The following is a 20,609-nucleotide window of genomic DNA, read 5'->3' on the forward strand; positions in this document are numbered from 1 at the left end:
ACCGCGTTTAGTTTCCGGTAGTCATTACAAAACCTTGTTGTACCATCTGGCTTTGGGACTAAGACTATAGGGCTGTTCCACCCACTTTGGGATTCCTCAATTACACCTAGTTTTAGCATTTTTTTAACCTCTAAACTTATAGCCTTTCTTTTGGCCTCTGGGATTCGGTACGGTTTAAGGTTAACTCGGACCCCCGGTTCAGAGACTAGGTCATGTTCAATTACGCTAGTTCTACCTGGCCGTATAGAGAAGATTTCTTTGTTTCTTTTCACTAAATTCTGAACCTCTCGTTTCTGATGAACAGACAGGGTTTCAGCTATGCTAACCTCTGGGTCAGTTTCTTGATTCTCTGACGGACCTGGGGGTACTAGGGTTAACAAGACTTCTCTATCTTTCCAGGGCTTGAGTAGGTTTATATGGTAAATTTGCTCAGGTTTCCTCCTACCTGGCTGTCTTACCTTATAATTTACTTCTCCCACTCTTTCCAAGACCTCATATGGCCCATGCCATTTAGCAAGGAATTTACTCTCCACGGTGGGAACCAGAACTAGTACCCTATCACCTGGAGAAAAAATTCTGACCCTAGCACCCTTATTATATGTATTCCTCTGTGCTTCTTGAGCTTTCTCCATGTGTTCCCTCACTATGGGTAGGACTGCAGCAATGCGGTCCTGCATCTGGGCAACATGCTCTATTACACTTCTGTAAGGGGTAACCTCGTGTTCCCAAGTCTCTTTGGCTATATCCAGTAAGCCCCTTGGGTGTCGGCCATACAATAGTTCAAACGGGGAGAAGCCAGTGGATGATTGGGGAACTTCCCTAATGGCAAATAACAGGTACGGTAACAAACAATCCCAGTTTTTCCCATCTTTATCAACCGCCCGCCGTAACATGCTCTTTAAGGTTTTATTGAACCTTTCCACTAAACCATCTGTTTGTGGATGATAGACTGAGGTTCTGAGATGCTTGATTTTTAGGAGTTTACATAGCTCTTTCGTTACTTGGGACATAAATGGTGTTCCCTGGTCAGATAGAATCTCTTTAGGAATCCCGACCCGGGAAAACAGAACTACTAACTCTTTTGCTATGTTTTTAGCTGAGGTGCTACGTAGGGGAACTGCCTCCGGATATCGGGTGGCATAATCTAATATTACCAATATATGCTGATGTCCCCTAGCAGACTTTATTAGGGGTCCTACTAGATCCATAGCAATCCGGTCAAATGGTACCTCTATTATGGGAAGGGGTACCAATGGGCTGCGGTACGCCTTGAACGGGGCGGTGATCTGACATTCTGGGCATGAGGAACAATAATTCGTAATTTCTGCCAGAACCCCAGGCCAATAGAAGCTTCGAAGAACCTTTTCTTTTGTCTTTTCCACCCCTAGGTGTCCCCCCAATGGATGACTATGTGCGAGGTGTAATACTACGTTACGGAATGTCCGTGGTACCAACAATTGTTTAGTTGTAACTGATTTCCTTTTATCAACCCGATATACTAGGTCGTTCTCTACCTCGAAGTAGGGGTAAGCAAGTGACCTATCTGGTTGGCCAGGAGTACTATTCTGGTCCCGTATATTTCCCCTTGCTACCGCTAATGTGGGGTCCTCCCACTGGGCCTTCTTAAAACTCCCAGGACTGACCTCTATGTCAGCGAGGGTCTTATCCGGTTCTGGGGTGGTAAGTGTCTGCTCAACATCTTGATTTGGGGTATTCCCTACCAAAGTAGTGATGGGGAAGGGAATTTTACAGCACTCCTCCTTTTCCCCCTTCTTATTTGGGCCCTCGTCAACCTCCATTTCTGAAAAAGGGAAAGGATTTGTTTCTTCTAATACTTCATTATGGTCCGCTATTGAACTCTGGGCGCTATTCTGAGCGGGGGACCACATTTTTAGAAAATGGGGAAAGTCGGTCCCTATTAACACATCATGTGCCAGTTTGGGTACAATACCCACCTTGAAATCTAAAGAACCAAACTCTGTTTCAAAAAAAACATCAACAGTGGAATATTCATGATTATCCCCATGTATACAACAAATTGCCACTCTTTGTGAACTGTTTCCCTGTTTCTTCTTAATGGGCAAGAGGTATTCGAACACTAGTGTGACCATGCTCCCAGAGTCAAGAAGTGCCCGAACCCTCTTACCATTAACCTTTACAAATGCCCACAGATGGTTATTCAAGGGGTCCTCTGGGCTAGGGCCCATACATTGGGACAACAGCGAATAAGGTTCCACGCTGTTGCATTGCATGGGCTCATCATTTAGTGGGCAGATTTTTGCTGTGTGGCCCCTCTCATGACAATTTACACATTTGGGTACATAGTCTGTGTCCCACTTAGAGCCTTTTCCCGGCTCCCCATGTTGGCTATTGCCCTTAGTGTGCGAACCACTGTTGCTGGTGCTGCGTGAAGGTGGTCGCCGCTCTTCAGTGCCCCTTAACCCCGGTACCCTTTTACCGTCTCTGGAAGAGTCCTGGAACCTCGGGTAGTGGGGTTGCTCCACGACTGTGGGTTGCGGGTGCTCTTCTGCTGCATTGTACCTTTCTACGAGGGCCACAAGCTCATCCGCATTGTGGGGGTCACTCCGACTGACCCAACGGCGTAAGGCAGAGGGAAGTTTCCTCAAGAACTGGTCCATGACCAACCGTTCCACGATGTGGCTGGCTGAGTTGATCTCGGGTTGTAGCCACTTCCGGGCGAGGTGGATGAGGTCATACATCTGGCTTCGGGTGGCTTTATCCATCGTGAAGGACCATGCGTGAAACCTTTGGGCGCGAACAGCCGTGGTTACGCCGAGGCGGGCGAGGATCTCGAACTTCAATTTTGCAGACGTTAGCTTCGGCTGGCTCTAGATCAAAGTAAGCCTTCTGGGGTTCGCCGCTTAGGAAGGGTGCGATTAGACCAGCCCACTCAGCTTCTGGCCATCCCTCTCTCTGTGCCGTGCGTTCAAACGTGAGAAGATAGGCTTCCACATCATCCGAGGGTCCCATCTTCTGAAGGTAGTGGCTTGCCCTGGTCATTTTCGGTACTGGGGCTGCCGCTGCCAGTGGAAGGTTACTGATAGTCCCCCTCAGGATCTCGAGTTCCTGCTGTAAGCCCTGAGCGAACCGCTGTTGCTCCTCTCTCAGCAAGCGGTTTGTCTCTTGCTGGTTTGCATTCGCGTTTTGCAGGGCTTCATTCGTCTGTTGCTGGTTTGCATTCGCCTGTTGCTGGTTGGCATTCGCCTGTTGCTGGTTGGCATTAATCTCTTGCTGGGCTATTAGCAGCTGTTGATGGGCTGCATTCGTCTGCTGCTGGTTTGCATTAGTTTCTTGCTGGGCTATTAACAGCTGTTGCTGGGTTTCATTCGCGTCTTTCTGGGCAGCGACATTGCGTACCAGCGCACCCACCACGTCTTCCATCTTGTTTGCAGAGGATGAAAAAAACTTTTTTTTTTTTTTTTCAAAGTTCTTCAACCCGCAGACCCCCTAGTGCTCTGCCCGCATTCTCCACCATATGTGACAAACGGCTTACTCCAGGGCTCCGTCGTTTGTCCGGGACTGTTTAGAACACGGTCTTTTAGGGTAGGTTAAATGATGAGGCGTCACGTACTGTTCCTTTAAACAGGCTATGCCTGGTTTATTCAGTCCCAGGCACTGAGACTGCCACAGTGCATACAACAGAAAACAGATCAAAACAAAAGCTGCTCACCTGAGCGATAACTTAACTTAGATATCCCTGACTCAGGGTTGGAAGTGGCTTTTCCACTTCCAACATCAAAACACGGTACTTTTGCAGTCTTACACAAATGAACAGAAAGATTGAACCTGTTTGGGGAAGAGGCTTCTCCCCTCTGTAGTTCAGCAGCCTTCCAGCCTCCTGGCTCTTGTGGGGAGACCAGAGCAAACAGGAAATCAGTCTTTCATACCTGATTCCTAATTAGCATGACAGGTGACAGAAATCAGGCAGCAGACAAACTCTGGTCTGGATCTCTCATCCCTCAGTTCCAGCGCTTGCCAAACTGTGGGATGGAGTGTATGTATTATAAGGCTGCACTCCCAGGCCAAACAGGATAGAAACTGTCTAGTATCCTGGGAGCCCTATATACGGAATTTATTACCATCCCCTGGTTTCTGTCACAATATATATATTATATATATAATACTTTATTTCATGTAGCACTTTCCTTTCTCCCAATGTGACTCAAAGTGCTTCACAATGACAGTAAAGTGCTCAGTACATAGGAATTTTACAGACAGTCCCTGCCCCGTAGAGCTTACAATCTATGATTTTGGTGCCTGAGGCACAGGGAGATAAAGTGATTGTCACAAGGAGCTGACACCGGGAATTGAACCAGGTTCCCCTGCTTCAAATTCAGTGTCGTTTTTTATAGAATCCGTGTCTTTGCTCACTGAGCCGCTCCAGCGTGTGCACGCGTGCATCTACATATAATGTACATTTATTATATTCATGTATATACATTTGGTATATGTTGTGGGGCACTAGTTAAAGTAATACAACTGGTAATTACTGGAAGAATGCATGCAGGAGGCCTGAAGAATTCTTGGTTCCCTACAAATCGCAGCTAAAACATATTGGGCCACGATTACTAGGTGGTGTTCTTCCAGAAGACACCCTCCTGCACCTTACTGCCCTGTCAGTTGAATGAGCTATAAAGGGGAAGATGTGTTGAATAGCACCGTTTAGTAAACATGGCCCAACGTGTATACACAGACGCACAGACACACACTGTATTTCAATATCCTAAGAGCCAGCTGTGGACTTTTTTGTAAAGGCAGGAAGGCATAAAACCACAAGATGTGAGAAGACGAAAGCAATTTGTTTCTAGCGGCCTTACGTCTTTGCAAGAGTCGCTCATCTGTATGCAGCTGTTGTGTAACATGTACAAAACGCTCTTTCTAAAATCCAATTATCAGTGATATATTAAAAAATACAGTGGTGTGAGTTATACTTTCTGTGTAGTGATTTTGTTAATACAGTAGTTACATATTTACATAGCAGGTGAGGTTGAAAAAAAGACATGTTCATGAAGTTCAACCTGTCACGGGTAGTGCAGGCAGCAGCTAAATACAAGATGTTACCCCCTAATTTTTCTCCTAAATGACACGCCTAATAAATGTAGTGAATTAGAAATAGGTATTTTCAGGCAGATCGTTACGGTTGTACATTTTTAGCTGTTTAATGATGGCATTATAATTAATATTTACAAAGCGCAAATTAATTAGGTAAGGGATTAATAAGAACATTGTCAAATTACCTGTAGATCACAAAAGAGATTAAGTAAATATTGTGGCAACTTTCCAAAACATTTTGTTAAAAGAAGAAAAGATTAAGGATCAATTTAAATTTGAATGTATGATGAGTATCAATCGACTAAATTTAACCAAAGTTTAACTTGATGGACATACATATTTTCTTTTCAACCTCGTCTACTTTGTAACCATGATTTAAACCTATGTCTACACACCTATTTTTAGGATGCCAATTATAGAGCTAGACATCTAAACTATTAAACATTAATGGCCCTAAAATAAAAAAATAAAAATCTTTATTTACTGTCAAAAATAGATTCTTTTTTTTCCCCAGTGGGAACAATGACCTTTCGATATTTTCATTTCTGTTACCTTTACAGTTTGAGGTTTGGTTGGTGACACAGGAGGAGGTTGAACAAACCGTCTAATCGGGGGGGGGGGGGGGGAGGGAAATTAAATTAAGGTCATAAAAATCCCTCTCAATTATATGTTCAGGAAGGAAACATTGAAAGTGCAGTTCCACACTGCAACACATACAGAAATTACAATACATTCAAATCTGCTTGCAGTGTAATTTATACTGGTTGTTGCATAATTTAAGATGCGTTTCTTCACTTTCGAAATGAAGGCCTGAAAGCCTAACTGACAAAAGTTCAGTAACCATAATATAACCAATCTACAGAACATACTGTTATTGTTTAGCACAAGCTACCTACAGTGCTACTACATTTCAATCACCGGGTGCTCCCAGCTCTATTTCCAATCCAAAATAGTGTATTTTAAATAAAGGAAACCAATGTCTCAGCCATGAAGACCTTCATCGAGGTGGTGAAGGCCTTTATGGCTGAAACGTTGTTATTTTCTTTATGTCAAATAAACACTATTTTGGATTGGAAATACAGCTGGGAGTGTCTGGCAATCTTCCCAACTCTTATCATTTATAATAGCCATAATCTGACATGAATACTTTTTGTTAAGATATACATGAAACCATCCGTGCTGCGTCAAATACATTTTTGGTCACATACCAACTTACATCTGCAGTAACAACATAAACAGACTTTTGAGGTTTACGCCAAGTTGAACTTAGAACACAATCTTGATGCCATTTCTCCTACTTTGGGTGCACAAAATATTGGGGTTTAAAAAAAAATGTTTTTTAGTACAGCTGAACCCCATTATAACGCGGTCTTGGGGGCCACAGAATGAGACCGCGTTATAACCGGGATCGCGTTAAAAGCATGATTTACCGGCATCTAGATCTCTCCCCACTTTGCTGTCAGCTCACTTCACGCTATAATGGGGTTGAGCTGTATATACCATTTACGTCTATATGCCTAGCGCCGGGCATTTCTGTACGGCAAAAAAATATATATTTTAATGCCAACGGAGCAGATTGAAAAATGAGGTTAGTATGTACAGTACAGTACACACAAGTGCAATGTAAAATGAGATTTCCATTCACCAATTCTGCTCCAAAAAGGCGTTTGCAACGCTCAGTACATAGGCCCCTTCAATATATTATCTAAAACAAACAAATATTGTACATTTACACTGGCGACACACTTTATTCGAGCTCGGCTAGTCCCACGAATTCGGGTATACCCGGGTGTATTGAGGTTTGTGACTGTTTTCTGCCCGAGTGCATTGAGGTATTTTTCAGGCAGGGATTGAAGCATTTTATTCCCGCTGGCTGCAATACTGCACAGTATATATATATATATATATATATATATATATACTGCATTACAATTCATGAATTAATGCCATCTGGTAGACACGCGAAGCATTGCAGCCTATTAAATCCTAATCATTATCATTTAACAGATCAGCCGCCTGTCAGCCAGGCATGAACCCAGGCTGGGAAGGCAAACGCAACGGGGCTTGTCAGAGGTGAGGAGCAGCGCATTCCAGGTATCTGCCAGGTACATACTGGGTATTTGCTCGAATAAAGTGTGTCGGTGCAGTAATTTTATATATCATATAGTATTTTTCAATGCAAAACTAATGCTGTGCATTTGGAAAACAGTCTTTATTATTGTATAAAACATCACAATCATTACAAATGTAGCATTAATAATATCCACAGATTTGCTATCAAAATTATTTTCTAATATATTACATATACCAAAAAATGAATTGCCAAAGATCATTTTATACTCCATATTGGAGTTAAAATATTTAGAAAAAAGCATCACAGTCACAACATTTTGTGTTACGGTTAAAAAAATCAGCTGACATATATTAGGCAAATTAGTCGCAATGATTTCTATGGCCTTTGAAACACATACCCTTTTGTAGCCCATGATTATTTACATCCATGTAACTAGCGTATACTGTGCCTCCCTTGTTCAGAAGAGGTTATAGGAAGCTGTCAGCTTAGAATTAGACCTCCTGTATTTTTCCCGATTTCCTCAGGTCTGCTAATTCGGAAGCATGAAACCTTGACAACGAACTACAGTAGTCTCATTTTAGAATGTGAAGAAACGTATAAAATGGTTTTACAAAACAAGATGTGTTCGCTCCACAGCTGTGTTTACATACTGTAGCACCACCATGTAACTACTTGTTGCATAGATATCTACAGATGATTAAAGCAGCAATCTCGAGAAAATTGTGTGTGTCTGTATGTATATATGTGAATGTGTATATGTATATATGTGTATATATATATATATATATATATATATATATATATATATATGTGCGCCCCCCACCCCTTACCTTGGTTCTGGCCGTTATGACGTCACGTTGCCACAGCAATGTGACGTAACATGACCCGCAGCGTCATTTGACGCTGTGTTGCCATGGCGACGCGTCTCCAGAAGCCGTCTGAACCAAGGTAAGTTAAGTTTACAGAGGCCTTCACTGCTTCCCCGGCACTTAATTTAAGTGCCTTCGGTTAGTGCGTGGGGCCTCTGTAAACACTGCGCCTCTGCAGATAATCTCGCGCCCCCCAGTTTGCTCACCTCTGCGTCTAGAGATAAACCACATTATTTTTAGCTCAAGGGACCACCCCGTTCCCAAGATACACACCGATTTTAGTTATCGTGGTACTTTCCAGGTTTGAAAACAGCCGCCCAATAGGAAGCCGCAACATAATTTCTCCCATAACCTTTGGAACTTCCTATTGGCCCATGGGAGCCGCGAGATTTGTCGGCTATTTTAATTTCCCTGGGGGGAGCAGATATACCAGTAACTAAAACTGTGGGTATTTCGAGAACTGTCATGCTTTTGTGGCTTTCTATTAGAATACCATTTAAATGTCTACCGAGAACACTGGTAACTTAACCGGTGGTCCCTGAAACTACAATAATCGTGGTTAAGCTCCGGAGGACCTCTTGGTTCCAATGCTGTAACAAAAACAATGTAAATAAAACCGGGTCAAAGGAACGGCTCCTTCAAGTTTTAAAAGATCAATAACATATAGTCAACCAGAAAACAATCTTTTGTAAAGAATTTAGCAGTCTAGTTGGCGTCCCCATATAAAGATCCCTATTCGGATGCTCCTAAGAAATTGGTTAAGTGTTTGTTAATCAAGTATTTATTATTTTTTTGTTGCCCTTACTCCACCTAAGGACCTGATCAGAGAGCCAATAAAAAAGGGTGCAAGAGAAAGGAGGGTTTGCCTGTGCAAACACATTCTCAGCACTCCGTGATATACAAAAGGGAGTAGCCAGAGGAAATCAAACCCCTCCTTTGTCTCAGCTCACCATGTTTACAAACTCACTTAAAAAATGTATTTAAAAATTAGATCTTTTTTGTGCTATCCTATGTTAAAAAGTTTGGTGCTTTAATCATATGCAGTGAATCCATCTTCCTTTAGTTTGGAAAGATCTCAGCTCCATTCAAATCTTCCCAAACAAGGGGTCAGCAGCTTCTTGGCACACTGTATGAAACAGAGCCCTTAGCGGCATATTAAAGAAGTTATATATGGTGCTTAAGATATCTTGCTGCCACCTTTAATAGTGTTTAAAGCCCCATTAACCTCTTATGACTTAGCACTGCTTAGTAAATATTACCCATTGTCAAATATTAACTGCCACATCTGCCCTTTAAACTCCAAAATGAATTCTTTTGAGAAACAAACCAGGAAGGCCATCTACTACAAATGTTCCACATTTTCCAATATTCCATTCCGTCATTCTGTGGCACGACTATTATTGTATACGAGAGGAGGTATCTTGTGGTATAAGAAACGCGTTGGAAATCACAGAATTCCAGGCGAGCTGGAGGATATTTTCGACGTCCTTTCTGTTTCGTTCGATCTGCAGCGAATATGCAGTTTCTTGAATAACAGATTTCGAAAGGGTTGGCACAAGAAGAAATAAATGATAGGATCAAGACAGACATTGGCGGCGGACAGGAGCAAAGTCACTTCTTTTACATAAAAAAAGGTATTTTCTAATGGGCAGTTAAATTTAAATCCAGTCTGACTTAGCGTGTACGGGATGCGACACATGTGATACGGAACAAAACAAACAAAAAATACAAACAAAATGCTATATATATTGCGCTTGGATTTGCTTTTGGCATTTGAGCCTCTTCTAAACTTCCGGTGAGACCTGTAGATCTTTCTTGAAATGGAGACATAAAAAAGGACCAGTAGGAGAAACACGAGCACAAATATAGTTAAAGAAATGTAGGTGGACATTTTGTGCCACTGTATCCCAAGCTCACTTTTCAGCGTTGCACAGCTCTGTTTCTGGGTCTTATTCGGGGATTGGTTGGTTAGAATCATGTTCGGCACTAAAAGACAAGCCATAAATATCCATACGACCGCAGAGATGATCTTGCTATAGGTGATGCTTTGAAAGGAAGAAGAATTCATGGGTCTCACTATTTTGTAGTACCTGTCGAAACCGAGAATGCCCAAAAATATAATTCCTATATACATATTTGCATAGAAAATGACGGCAGAAAAACGACAGACGACCACACGTAACATCCAGTGTCCGATTTCTGCGTCGCTTAGAATTTTCAGGGGGAACGTGAGGGTCATTAGAAGGTCTGCAACAACGATGTTTTTCAGGTACACAATAAAGCTCTTGTTACTGGATATATAGCAGAAAATCCATAAATTCAATCCATTTAGAAGGATCCCTCCAATGAAAACGATGCTGTACATTATTGGTAGGATACGCGTCATTACAATCGCATTGGGTAAACATGAAGTACTATCGTTTGTGCCACTGGAATTATTCATCCTCTTTTTATTTTTTCTTAAAAAAGTGGGTGTTTTTTTTTACTCCTTTCTTTAATATGAGCGGTGTGTCTTCCACAGTATCAACTCAGACTTGAAACATTAGTTATGACACATACTGATGCTTAAACAGTACAGTTACGTCATGGTATACATTCTCCATGTAGCGGAAGTGTCATTTATAGCTCCATACACTTGCTTCTAGAATTCCTTATCAATCTACAAATGTGTCCACAACATCGCCAACATCTCAATCGCAGATCGGATTAGAAGGAGGAAGCTTTGGTTCTGCTTTGCCCATTTGCAGTCTGTCCTATGCTGATTTATTTCCCTTTAGTTTAGTCTGAGGACTTCCAACAAGCTGAAAAAGATGGAGGAAACAAAAATGATACCTACATCAAATGGAATCCACCTATTCCTGCTTTTTATGACTTACCACGGTTCAACTTCTGAAGCTCACCAAGTTTCAGGGCCCAGATTCACAAAGCTAATTTAAAGAAACAATGGATTTTTTTTCTTGCGATTTATTTTATTATTTTTGAATTTAGGATTGAAGCAGGGGGTCTTTGGCCCGGAACCCCATTAATTTCAGCTCCGGGGACTCCCTGCTTCCGGAGATACTTACCTCTGTACGGGGTGCCAGTAGCTGCTCTGCTCAGCTAGCAAGGTTCATGTAATGGCGGAGCTTCAGAGCTCCCACACCCTGCGGGCCAATAGGAAGCCGTAACGTCATCTGATTCGTCTTCCTATTGATCAGCGTGATGTCGGAGCTGTTATTGGCACCCCATACGAAGGTCTGTATCTCTATAAGCAGGGGTTACCTGAGCTGAAATTCATGGCCTTCAACTCCAGAGACCCCTGCTTCAATCCAAAGTAAAAACAAATAAAAAAATCACCCTTTGGATTGCTTCTTTAATGTCCTTAAGATTTACCACAGACCTTCAAATGCTATTAATGAGCATTGCATTAACGAAATGCCGTTCGCAACGAGATGCCAAAGCATTTACCCTAACAACGCATACCCACTAAAATCCGTTAAGGTTAATGTAGGGATGTAACGTTACGTTAATGAAGTCATACCTGATGCTGCTGAGGAGTAGGGCTACCCCAGTGATGTCTATACATACCAAAATACTCTATACAACACGTGGAGAGAGACCTGTGAAAACACCTTTAATTTCTACCCCCTTTTTAACAACGTTAAGATAGCAGAGGCTGTATGGGAGAATGAAACATCCCTTGTTACATTTTTTTTGTTTATAAAGTTGTTTTAACATTTTTTTATTTTTCTGAATACCCAGCGTGATGACGCAACAGCGCACCAGCTGTTGCGTGATGACGCGAATACCGGCTTTTTTTTTGCCGAGAATGCAGGGTATTTAAAACTCCTGACAGAGGCTAGCTCAGAAGGGAGAAAGCGCAACACGAGCGAAACATGTCGGTCTGTTTGTCAAGTATCCAATAAAGCTCTTTTTTATATTCTAAGTCACCCTCGTTCAATTTCGGTTTTGCGTCACAGTTCTATTTTAGGTATAGATGTCAATGGATAGCCCTACCCTTCAGCAGCATCAGGATGACTTAATTAACGCAACGTTACATCCCTACATTAACCTTAACAGATTTTAGTAAGGTGGCTCACTTCTTCCTTCTTCCTCCACCAGAGCCCTTCCTCAGGGTCTGGATTGGGGTTAAGCCTTACTCCTGTTACTGTTGTAGGTAACGTGCTACTGTATGAGCTTGATTTAACAAAGCTGTGTGGGACTCGCCCTAAGAGAGACAGATCAACTTACACCAGAATGTCCAAGTTAGTGACATAATCCATGAATCAGGTACTGAGTGCATCTCATCTAAAGAATATGCTTGGCAGCATTACCAACTTCTACTGAGATTAATGGGGGTGGGGGCAGAATATCCCATGACATCCCCAAGAAAACCAGGCCTGCTTACCTCTGTCAAGGACTGCTAACCAAACAAAAACCTGGACCATCCATCAAATGCTCAGAGATGTCAAGGGTGATGAATCTGTTACGTTGGACTGCTTGTCATTCCAGATCTCTGCAACAATAAAGGAGATGACATTGACCCTGAATAACATGCAGACTAAACATATGCTGCATTGCTGGGCACTGGTAAGTAACCCTGCAAAATCCTGACAGCAAAGTGTTGCTGTAGCCTCCTGCAGGCCACTGTTTAGAGTTAAAGGGTCGGCTTTTAATAAATATTTTAAGGTCTCTGCTCTGAAACACATTGTTCTGAATCCCGCTGGAGTTCCGCAGCTGTGCCTCCTGCTCTCTACCTTTCTATGGTTGCTGACGGCCATGTCTTGCTTTCCTTGGGCATATTACTGTACTAATGATTGATTGCTTTTGAAGAGCAGAGAGCAGATAATACAGCTGCAGCATTCCATCCTATTGTCTACAGCAGGGGTGGCCAACTCTAGTTCTCAAGGGCCACCAACAGGGCAGACATTAGGGATATCCCTGCTTCAGCACATCTGGCTCAGTCTTTGACTGAGCCAATGATTGAGCCAACAGTGCTGAAGCAGGGAGATCCTGAGAACCTGACCTGTTGGTGGCCCTTGAGGACTGGAGTTGACTAACCCTGGTCTACAGACGCCTGTGCCGCTTATTCAGGAATTATCCCCAGGTGCCCAAAAGATAGCACCTCTACTTGAGGCAACAACTTGCACATGCACAACTTTTTTTTTTTTTCCCCAAAGAAGATGAGGGAGATACAGTTGTGGCCTAACTCACTTTCCCCACAATCGTGGGCTTCTGGGGGGAAAACAGCCACGGCCATCGCCAGATGAAGAGATTGCTGCCCATTGTTTGAAAATGCACCGGTTGTACCGTTCCCGTAGCCGCAATTGCTTTTTTCCCAGTGGTTCTGGGGAAGTCGAGATGGGTTGTACCTGTATTCTTTTTATTTAACTTTTGTGGTTTCCATGACAATCCCTGTCTGCCATTTGTTTTAAATTATTGCCATCACTGTCTTCTGGGGCTTGTTATCTCAGGACTGTAAAAGTGCAATTGATACTGAAAACGGGGGGAAGAACGTGGGACCAGCATTTGCTAATGGGAACAAAAATATAGGGAGGACTAATAAAAATACTGTTGTTGAAATATGTTAAGTAGCACCGTGGCTAATACTATAAACATGATACATAAAGCTTGGCCCCCTGCAGACGCACTTACCAGAATGCCCTCCTACTATCTCTGTACGTTCTTCCTACCTACCAATTAGATTGTAAGTTCTCTGGAGCAGGGACTCCTTTTCCGAAATGTTACTTTTATGTCTGAAGCACTTATTCCCATGATCTGTTATTTGTATTATTGGTTATTTATATGATTTTCACGCGTATTACTGCGGTGAAGCGCTATGTATATTAATGGCGCTATTTAAATAAAGACATACATACATACATACATACAAGTAATGGGATTAAAAAGGTCTAATATAAAATACTACAAAGCATCTGTATCAAGGCAAAAGTGGATCAATTCTGGGCTAAAGGAACTGCACCATATGTATCAAAGAAAAAAGTCCAATAAATGAATGCCCCAGAATTGCTTCACTTTTGCATTGATACATAGACCCCTAAGTATTATGAGTAGAACAGGTTTACAATGGAGAAACACACTGCTGTATTAAAATATAATATGACTAATTTATTAAACATCTTGGGACCCTTTTTAATCTTATGTGCCACTCCGTCCATGTAGATTACTTGCTTTAAGCCCAGTGATCTGGCCTCATACTATACTGTGTGAGATTAATCTAATACAGAGGAGAAACCAGAGCAAGAAGAATGAGTGATTACTGATTAATATGAATATTAGGGGCCACAGAATTATGATTTTTTTGTCCCAGGTCTATTTGATGCAACCTGATAGTTTATCAAATAAATACTATTTACATTTTACAGCAGCGATATTACTTAAAAATATTGTTGACTTTTAACATGACTGGAACCAGGAACCTCTGGAGCTGAATAGCTCTACTATCGGCTTCAGGAGCTTTAGTTCTGGGAGACTTCGTTTTAGCTGCCGGTACACTGTTTTTTTAAATATGGCACCAGTGGTCGTCCAATAGGAATCCACAACGTCATCCGTCGCAGCTTCTTATTGGCCTACGGTTTGGTGGCCATTTTGTTTCCCGAGAATGGGGTTAGTGGTTTGGCAGCTAAATGGTAAGATCTAGAAAACCCCAAGGGGTCCCGCGAGATTCAAATAGCATAGTTCAGCTATGCAGGAAACCCCACTTCCAAACATGTTAAAAGAAATACACAAGCAGCAGGGATTGCTGCTCTCATAGCTGCTGCATATGTCCATTTAATTGGAAATGGCTTCAGTGTGTGTTTAAAAATGTGGTATTCCTGAAAACAGAAATCTCTGGGGACTCTCTGTGGCAAATGAATGTTCCATGATGAAGATGGAAAGGACAATTTGTGTGAATGTAACTGCTGTCAACATAGTTTCTCCATTGTTTTGAGACCCTGTTGGACTCAATGACATATTGTTTGTTAATACAGTATATTCTTGCATATGTGCAACATTCTGTGTATATCAATAATGAGATAATGTTTTGATAATTCTGATGTTTCATTTCTGTAGAACATCTTTAATTAGTTTCACAGGTAAATGTTTGTAAGAGATGTGTGCAGAGGTACATTTAATGGAGACCGATTAGGGTGAAATTATATCATGGCTTTATTGAGCCTGTTCCTTATCCAGGCAAAACATACAAAAACAACAAAATAACAAACCCCCTATCCCTTTGTAAGGGCAAACGTACTTCCCCAGACCCTATCTGCAGGACTGGAGGGATATTCCCATTACCAGCCTATCACCCCAAAGTCTCAGGAGGTACCTTAAGCAGGTGGCCCTCCATGTCAGTCTCTGGCAGGTTCCTAGGTCCTCTGTGTCCAGGAAATATAGGTCTCTGGGTGTTTGGATGTCTTGATCATAGGACACCTTTTTGCTCAAGACTGTGTCTGTGTGCAGGCTTCTCTGCTTTCCTGTGTCAGCCCAATTGTGAACTCAAGAATCCCTCTCCTGTTTCCAACAGGTGGCTTTTCTTAGAGCTCTAATGTGGCCAGGTGAAGTCTAGTTAATTGCCTGTCTGCAATTAACCAGCTCCCTGCTGAATTTAGAGTCAGTTTCTGTCAAACAGTGATAAGTCCCTGTTGCAATGTTACTTTGTCAAAGTCACTACATAAATTACTTATTGAATTAGGGAATTGTGCAATTGTGTTATCTGAAGTGCTTATAAAAACCTGCAAATTGCAAAATCAAAAGAAAACACGTCCTTCAGATAATATTTGCACTACTTCTGTCATCTTCTGTGATATTGGGTTATAAATAACTTTAAAGAGTAACAAAATGTGATGTCATTAAAGTAATATACATGTATTACGTTTTGTGATATGAAATACATCAATCTATAATAAAGCAAACAAAATGACCTTTTGTAGTATGTTCATTTACTTAGATCATTGAACATAACATTATTTTTCTTTATCTGGTCAGATTTGCCAATTCTGGAAATAGAAATGAGCAAAACAAGTATTCTATAAATAATAAAATATTAAAAATAACAAAAGTTACTTCCATTGCACATGTATTCATGGAAAATTAAATGCACTTCGTTACTTGTTACATAATACGAAGTCTCTTTATTTTTCCGGTATCTTTGTCTCTGGTAGGACAAATTTGATGGCGAGCTATTTGGGTCGAGAATCAAATTCAAAAGTGCCTGTATGGTCTGCTATGCACAGTAAAGTGTGTGCGTTCAGCAGCACTATGTAATAAGCGATTCTTTGTTACTTACCAGATTCTGTACGTGCTTTTCTAAGGTGCCTCGATGTGTGGCGTTTCAGCTGCTCCAGATATGTTTTTGACACTGCCTCATGGATCAGTGCAGCCAGGAGAGGGGAAGAAGAAGAAGAAATGTGTTTTTGAAATGTCTGCCAAAAAGTTGTGCAAATGTCAAGCACTGCAGATGTGTATATAAGTATTTGGATATATACACACTATCTGCTCTTTGTTCTGCTTACAGTAGGGGAAATGATCAGAGTTTGGCGGACTAACTTATATGTAGAGCTAAAAAAAGTCTTTCCCATGTCTATCCCCGACCTCTATACTACAGCGTACAATAACAACTCCCTTATTTATTGGACAACACATTTGAGGTTGCAAATTGCATAATGTTAAAACTCTGCTTTTGGAGGAACCGTGGAAGGATGGCAGCATGGTGATTCAGTGCAGAAGCCGTTTGTTTTAGTATAATCTCTGCATTGTGGGAGGCAGTTGAAATCTGGAAGAGAACCCAATTGAAATCTTTTGATGAGCTAAAAAAAACAAAAAAACTATACAATATATTAATAATACTTTAAGAATTACTTTAAACTCTGGAAGTAAAAAAAACTATAAAAACAGAAAAATACTAACCGCTCAACCTTAATAAACAAGTAACAGTGAAGTATCTAGATCTATGGCGAAATAGATTACTGACACCCCCCCCCCCCCCTATTCCTAATACAATAAAGCATTTTAAACCAACATTATTTATAGCCCAGGTGTATTAACACCAATTAAAACCAACATTATTTGAAGACTATATGCCTGCTTTATTGTATTAGGATTTTTTGGGATGAGTGCAGATATGGGGAATCTTTTTTGATCACTTTTGGATCACCTTGTAAGTACAAACTGCATGACAGAAGGCTGCTTGGAACAATCATTTTTTTTTGTGCACTCAGATTTACCCAAACCATTTATACTGTTTGTATTTATTTGGTGATTTATACAGATTTTTTATTTTTTTTTAAATATAGTGCTGCCTTGGTAATATTTGCTTACATTAAAAGGACGTGCCAGTTTACAGATACAGATATTACTCTCTCGGCGGTGCCAGGGGTCTCCAAACTCAGTCCTCAAGAGCCGCCAAACAGGCTGTCTTTTATGGATGTCCCTGTTTCAACACAGGTGGCTCAATCAAAGACAAAGACTGAGCCACCTGTGCTGAAACAGGGATATCAATAAAAGCCGACCTGTTGGCGGCTCTTGAGGACTGAGTTTGGAGACCCCTGTGCTGCGGGGTAAGCTTCAAAGAACGTTGTCAAGTCCTTGGACCATTCCAGACCAGATGGCCCAAGGGTGAAAGAAAGGACACTCCCATTCACTAATATTAGAGATTCACATGATGTAAGATCATTCATACCTGATGCAACCAATAATAATATAAAGTAGAAATCTGTAACGGACAGACCATAGTCGTGTGTAACCATTTTTAATATGAGAAGATATCTGTGTTGCAGATATCCGATAATTCCTTTCCCTCGCGAGGTTAACAGTGGGACTATCGAAACAGGGCGTCGGTGCGTGCGCCAGATCCATGGGAATGCCTAGGTGTGGGTATCAATACTCTGGTATTACAGGGAGAGAGTTATGGGGTATTTTATACTCTCCGATTAAAACAAGATAATGTCCCCTCTCCAGAGAATCCAGCCCTAAAACGGTCACCAGGGAGAGGGATGTGGGAGATAAGGCAGGCCCGCAAAAAGGTTGGCTCTGATGTCTGCTTTTTGTCACGGAGGAAAAGTTTGGGGTTTAAAAAGGGTGATGGTGAGTCAATTCACAGAAAAGTGTGTTAATAACACATGGTTTTTTCCTGTTTCCTGACCTCTTGAAGAACCTAGTAATATTCGTTGTTTATGTATTAGTTTTTCTGGGGTTTTTATTTTTTTATTTTACCTGCCTGCATTTCTGTATATTTTTTGTTGTCCTCGTTTTCTGTAACCAGCACTGCACACTTTTTGTTATATTACAGGTGCAACGACGAGTATTCTAAAACTTGCCTTGGAAAATCTGGGGCAATCACCAACAAGACCCCAGTAATGCTGCAACATTTTCTGTGACATTTCTGCAGAAAAACTAATGGCCCATCGGATTAACACAGCAGGGGTCCCAGGCAGCCCCATTCAGTTTGAATGAGACTGCCAGGGACCCCCGCTGTGTTAATCCGATGGGCCATTAGTCTGTCTGCAGAAATTTCACTGAAATGTTGGCAGCATTACCTGGATATTGCCCCAGAATTTCCAAGGCAAGTTTTAGAATACTAGTCGTTGCACCTGTAAATCTAAAATGTAATAAGTACTGTCTTTGGTGTCTAATTGAACCTTCTAACTTTTTGCATGATCGCAGGCGCCGGCAACAGTGTTACCAGCCTGTTTCTTACACTGTTCTAGTACTGGCCCTTCTCGTTTATGGCTTTACCTAGTGATAACATTAAATCACCAGGCTTTCATTGCTTTATGAGGCAGACCAGGCTAGGGTATCACATACACTAATCCTGTATAGTGAACTGTCATTATTTATAGGCACCAGCTCAGCATGAAGTACTAGCCACTAGGCTCTTGCTCTATCTTGAGGGCACTGGACATTTATCTCCACTTTGCTTGCTTGTGGACAACTGTGTCCATTATCTTGCAGGTGATAGGATCATAGTTTATCACACACACCTCCATACTAACTGGTTGAAGAGGGTGCCTGACAGGTCCAGTGCCCTCCTTTGTGCACTACCCACCCTTGGGGGCCTCGAGCCCAGACGCCTCCTCTGATGTGGGGCCATCCCCTCCCTGGGGCTCATCCTGTCTGCAGGTCTGGATCGCCTCTGCTCTCTTCACATTTGCAATCTGTGCTCACATGTGCATAACGCGGTCTCATCATGTGGCCCCCGAGCACCGTGTTATAACGGGGTTTAGCTGTACTATGTACCCTAGAAGTCACAATCTGACTTGTGGCATTTTGATGACAAACTTGCTATGTGCATTAATTCTAATATACCTACAGTTGTACTGGTATAGACACCTTAAATGGTAAGATATGCACTCACAGAATAGTAGTTTATAAAGGGCCTTTTATCCACCCTGGGATCTGGACCGGATAACGATCTCCCACTCCTGCGGAACTTCTTAATCCAGACAACCATATAAAGCTGCTTCAGTATACCAATCGCCTGTCCTCCATCTCACAGATATATCATGTACATAAAGGGAAGTAGAAACACAAATATAGTGTAATTCTATTTTATTTAAAAAACTTTAGTATACCATGATAGGTAAAAAAAACTCACATTTGGTGAGCCCTTTAAAAGCAGTTGAGAATATTTAGGAGTATCTCACACTCGTCATATAAGCTGGTTCTCACACTGTCCTGAGGTTGTCACACTTATGTGACTTTAGTGACTTCCAATTCGATGTAAAAACGTGTTCCAAAGTTAGGCTCAAAGGTCAGATCTCGAATCCCTGAACCTGCCCATCCATTCTAAATTGTGCATATTTCTTTCTCAAGGGTTCTTGAGAATATGGGGATTACAGTATTTCCCAAAGTCTCTTGGTTGAAAGAGTAAGGCAAAAAAAACCTGGTAGTATTTATGAGTAAAGAGGACTTCTGGCGGGGACGCAGGGTATTTACCTCTTGCCCCCACCCCTTACCTCCCCTCCCCCACACACACAGGTGTCCCCGCTGCTCCGACCCCACGCCTCTGGTAGACTCCTACCGGGGTGCCTAGGTGAACGACATTCAGTATAAGCAATTTGTATTTCCATCCTAGAATACCTTAAGTCTTCAGCAATAAGTGATCAAGAAATACTAATCAAAGATTTAAAGAGTGAGTCTTTAATCGCATTCTGTATATCGTAGACTATATAAATGATACTGTGTTTAATTGCTTTCCTGAACTGTCACACACAAAGAAAGGACTAAGGATTTTTTTTTTGTATCTCTATACAACACTTATAGATTTTTTTATGTAAACCCAGTCACATTCAGTGGAAATCTATTTTGAGACCAAGTTACATCCCCTGGGTACTGTATAAACAAAGCACCTTCACTCTCTGTCTTTATCTGAAAACTTGATACCTTGATAAAGCATTTTAATACTTGTGGCTCATGACTTCAGTTTCCAAACGCTTTAATTCAGCTTCTTGACCATGTCCACTTTTACTGTCCCTATAAATTTCCCTAAATGCTTATGTTGTAAACTCTTTGGGGGCATAGATTCCTGTCTCCCCATGTTTACTTTTTGACAGTATTTATTGCATTGAGTACTGTAATTTATTATAACCCTGTATTACTTAATAACATATGTT

At 41.5% G+C, this 20,609-nt stretch overlaps 2 protein-coding genes across 7 annotated transcripts in view; one reads left to right on the forward strand and one right to left on the reverse strand.

Annotated features, from left to right (window-relative positions):
- MED12L (mediator complex subunit 12L) overlaps positions 1-20,609 on the forward strand; it is a 280,612-nt gene that overhangs the window by 89,308 nt on the left and 170,695 nt on the right. The window lies entirely within an intron of this gene.
- Positions 7,227-19,940, reverse strand: P2RY14 (purinergic receptor P2Y14). 2 transcript variants are annotated; one of them, XM_075570459.1, is made up of 4 exons: positions 19,352-19,940; positions 16,286-16,357; positions 12,404-12,511; positions 7,227-10,817 (listed from the first exon to the last, which is right to left on the reverse strand). In XM_075570459.1, the coding sequence occupies exon 4, from the start codon at positions 10,457-10,459 to the stop codon at positions 9,464-9,466; it is 996 nt and encodes a 331-aa protein (XP_075426574.1). In that variant the 5' UTR covers positions 10,460-10,817; positions 12,404-12,511; positions 16,286-16,357; positions 19,352-19,940; the 3' UTR covers positions 7,227-9,463. The 2 variants fall into 2 exon arrangements, with proteins under 2 accessions (XP_075426574.1, XP_075426573.1); XM_075570458.1 differs by lacking the exon at positions 19,352-19,940 and having other exon boundaries at positions 16,286-16,958.

The sequence above is a fragment of the Ascaphus truei genome, chromosome 14 (assembly GCF_040206685.1).
Source record: "Ascaphus truei isolate aAscTru1 chromosome 14, aAscTru1.hap1, whole genome shotgun sequence".
Taxonomy (NCBI): Eukaryota; Metazoa; Chordata; class Amphibia; order Anura; family Ascaphidae; genus Ascaphus; species Ascaphus truei.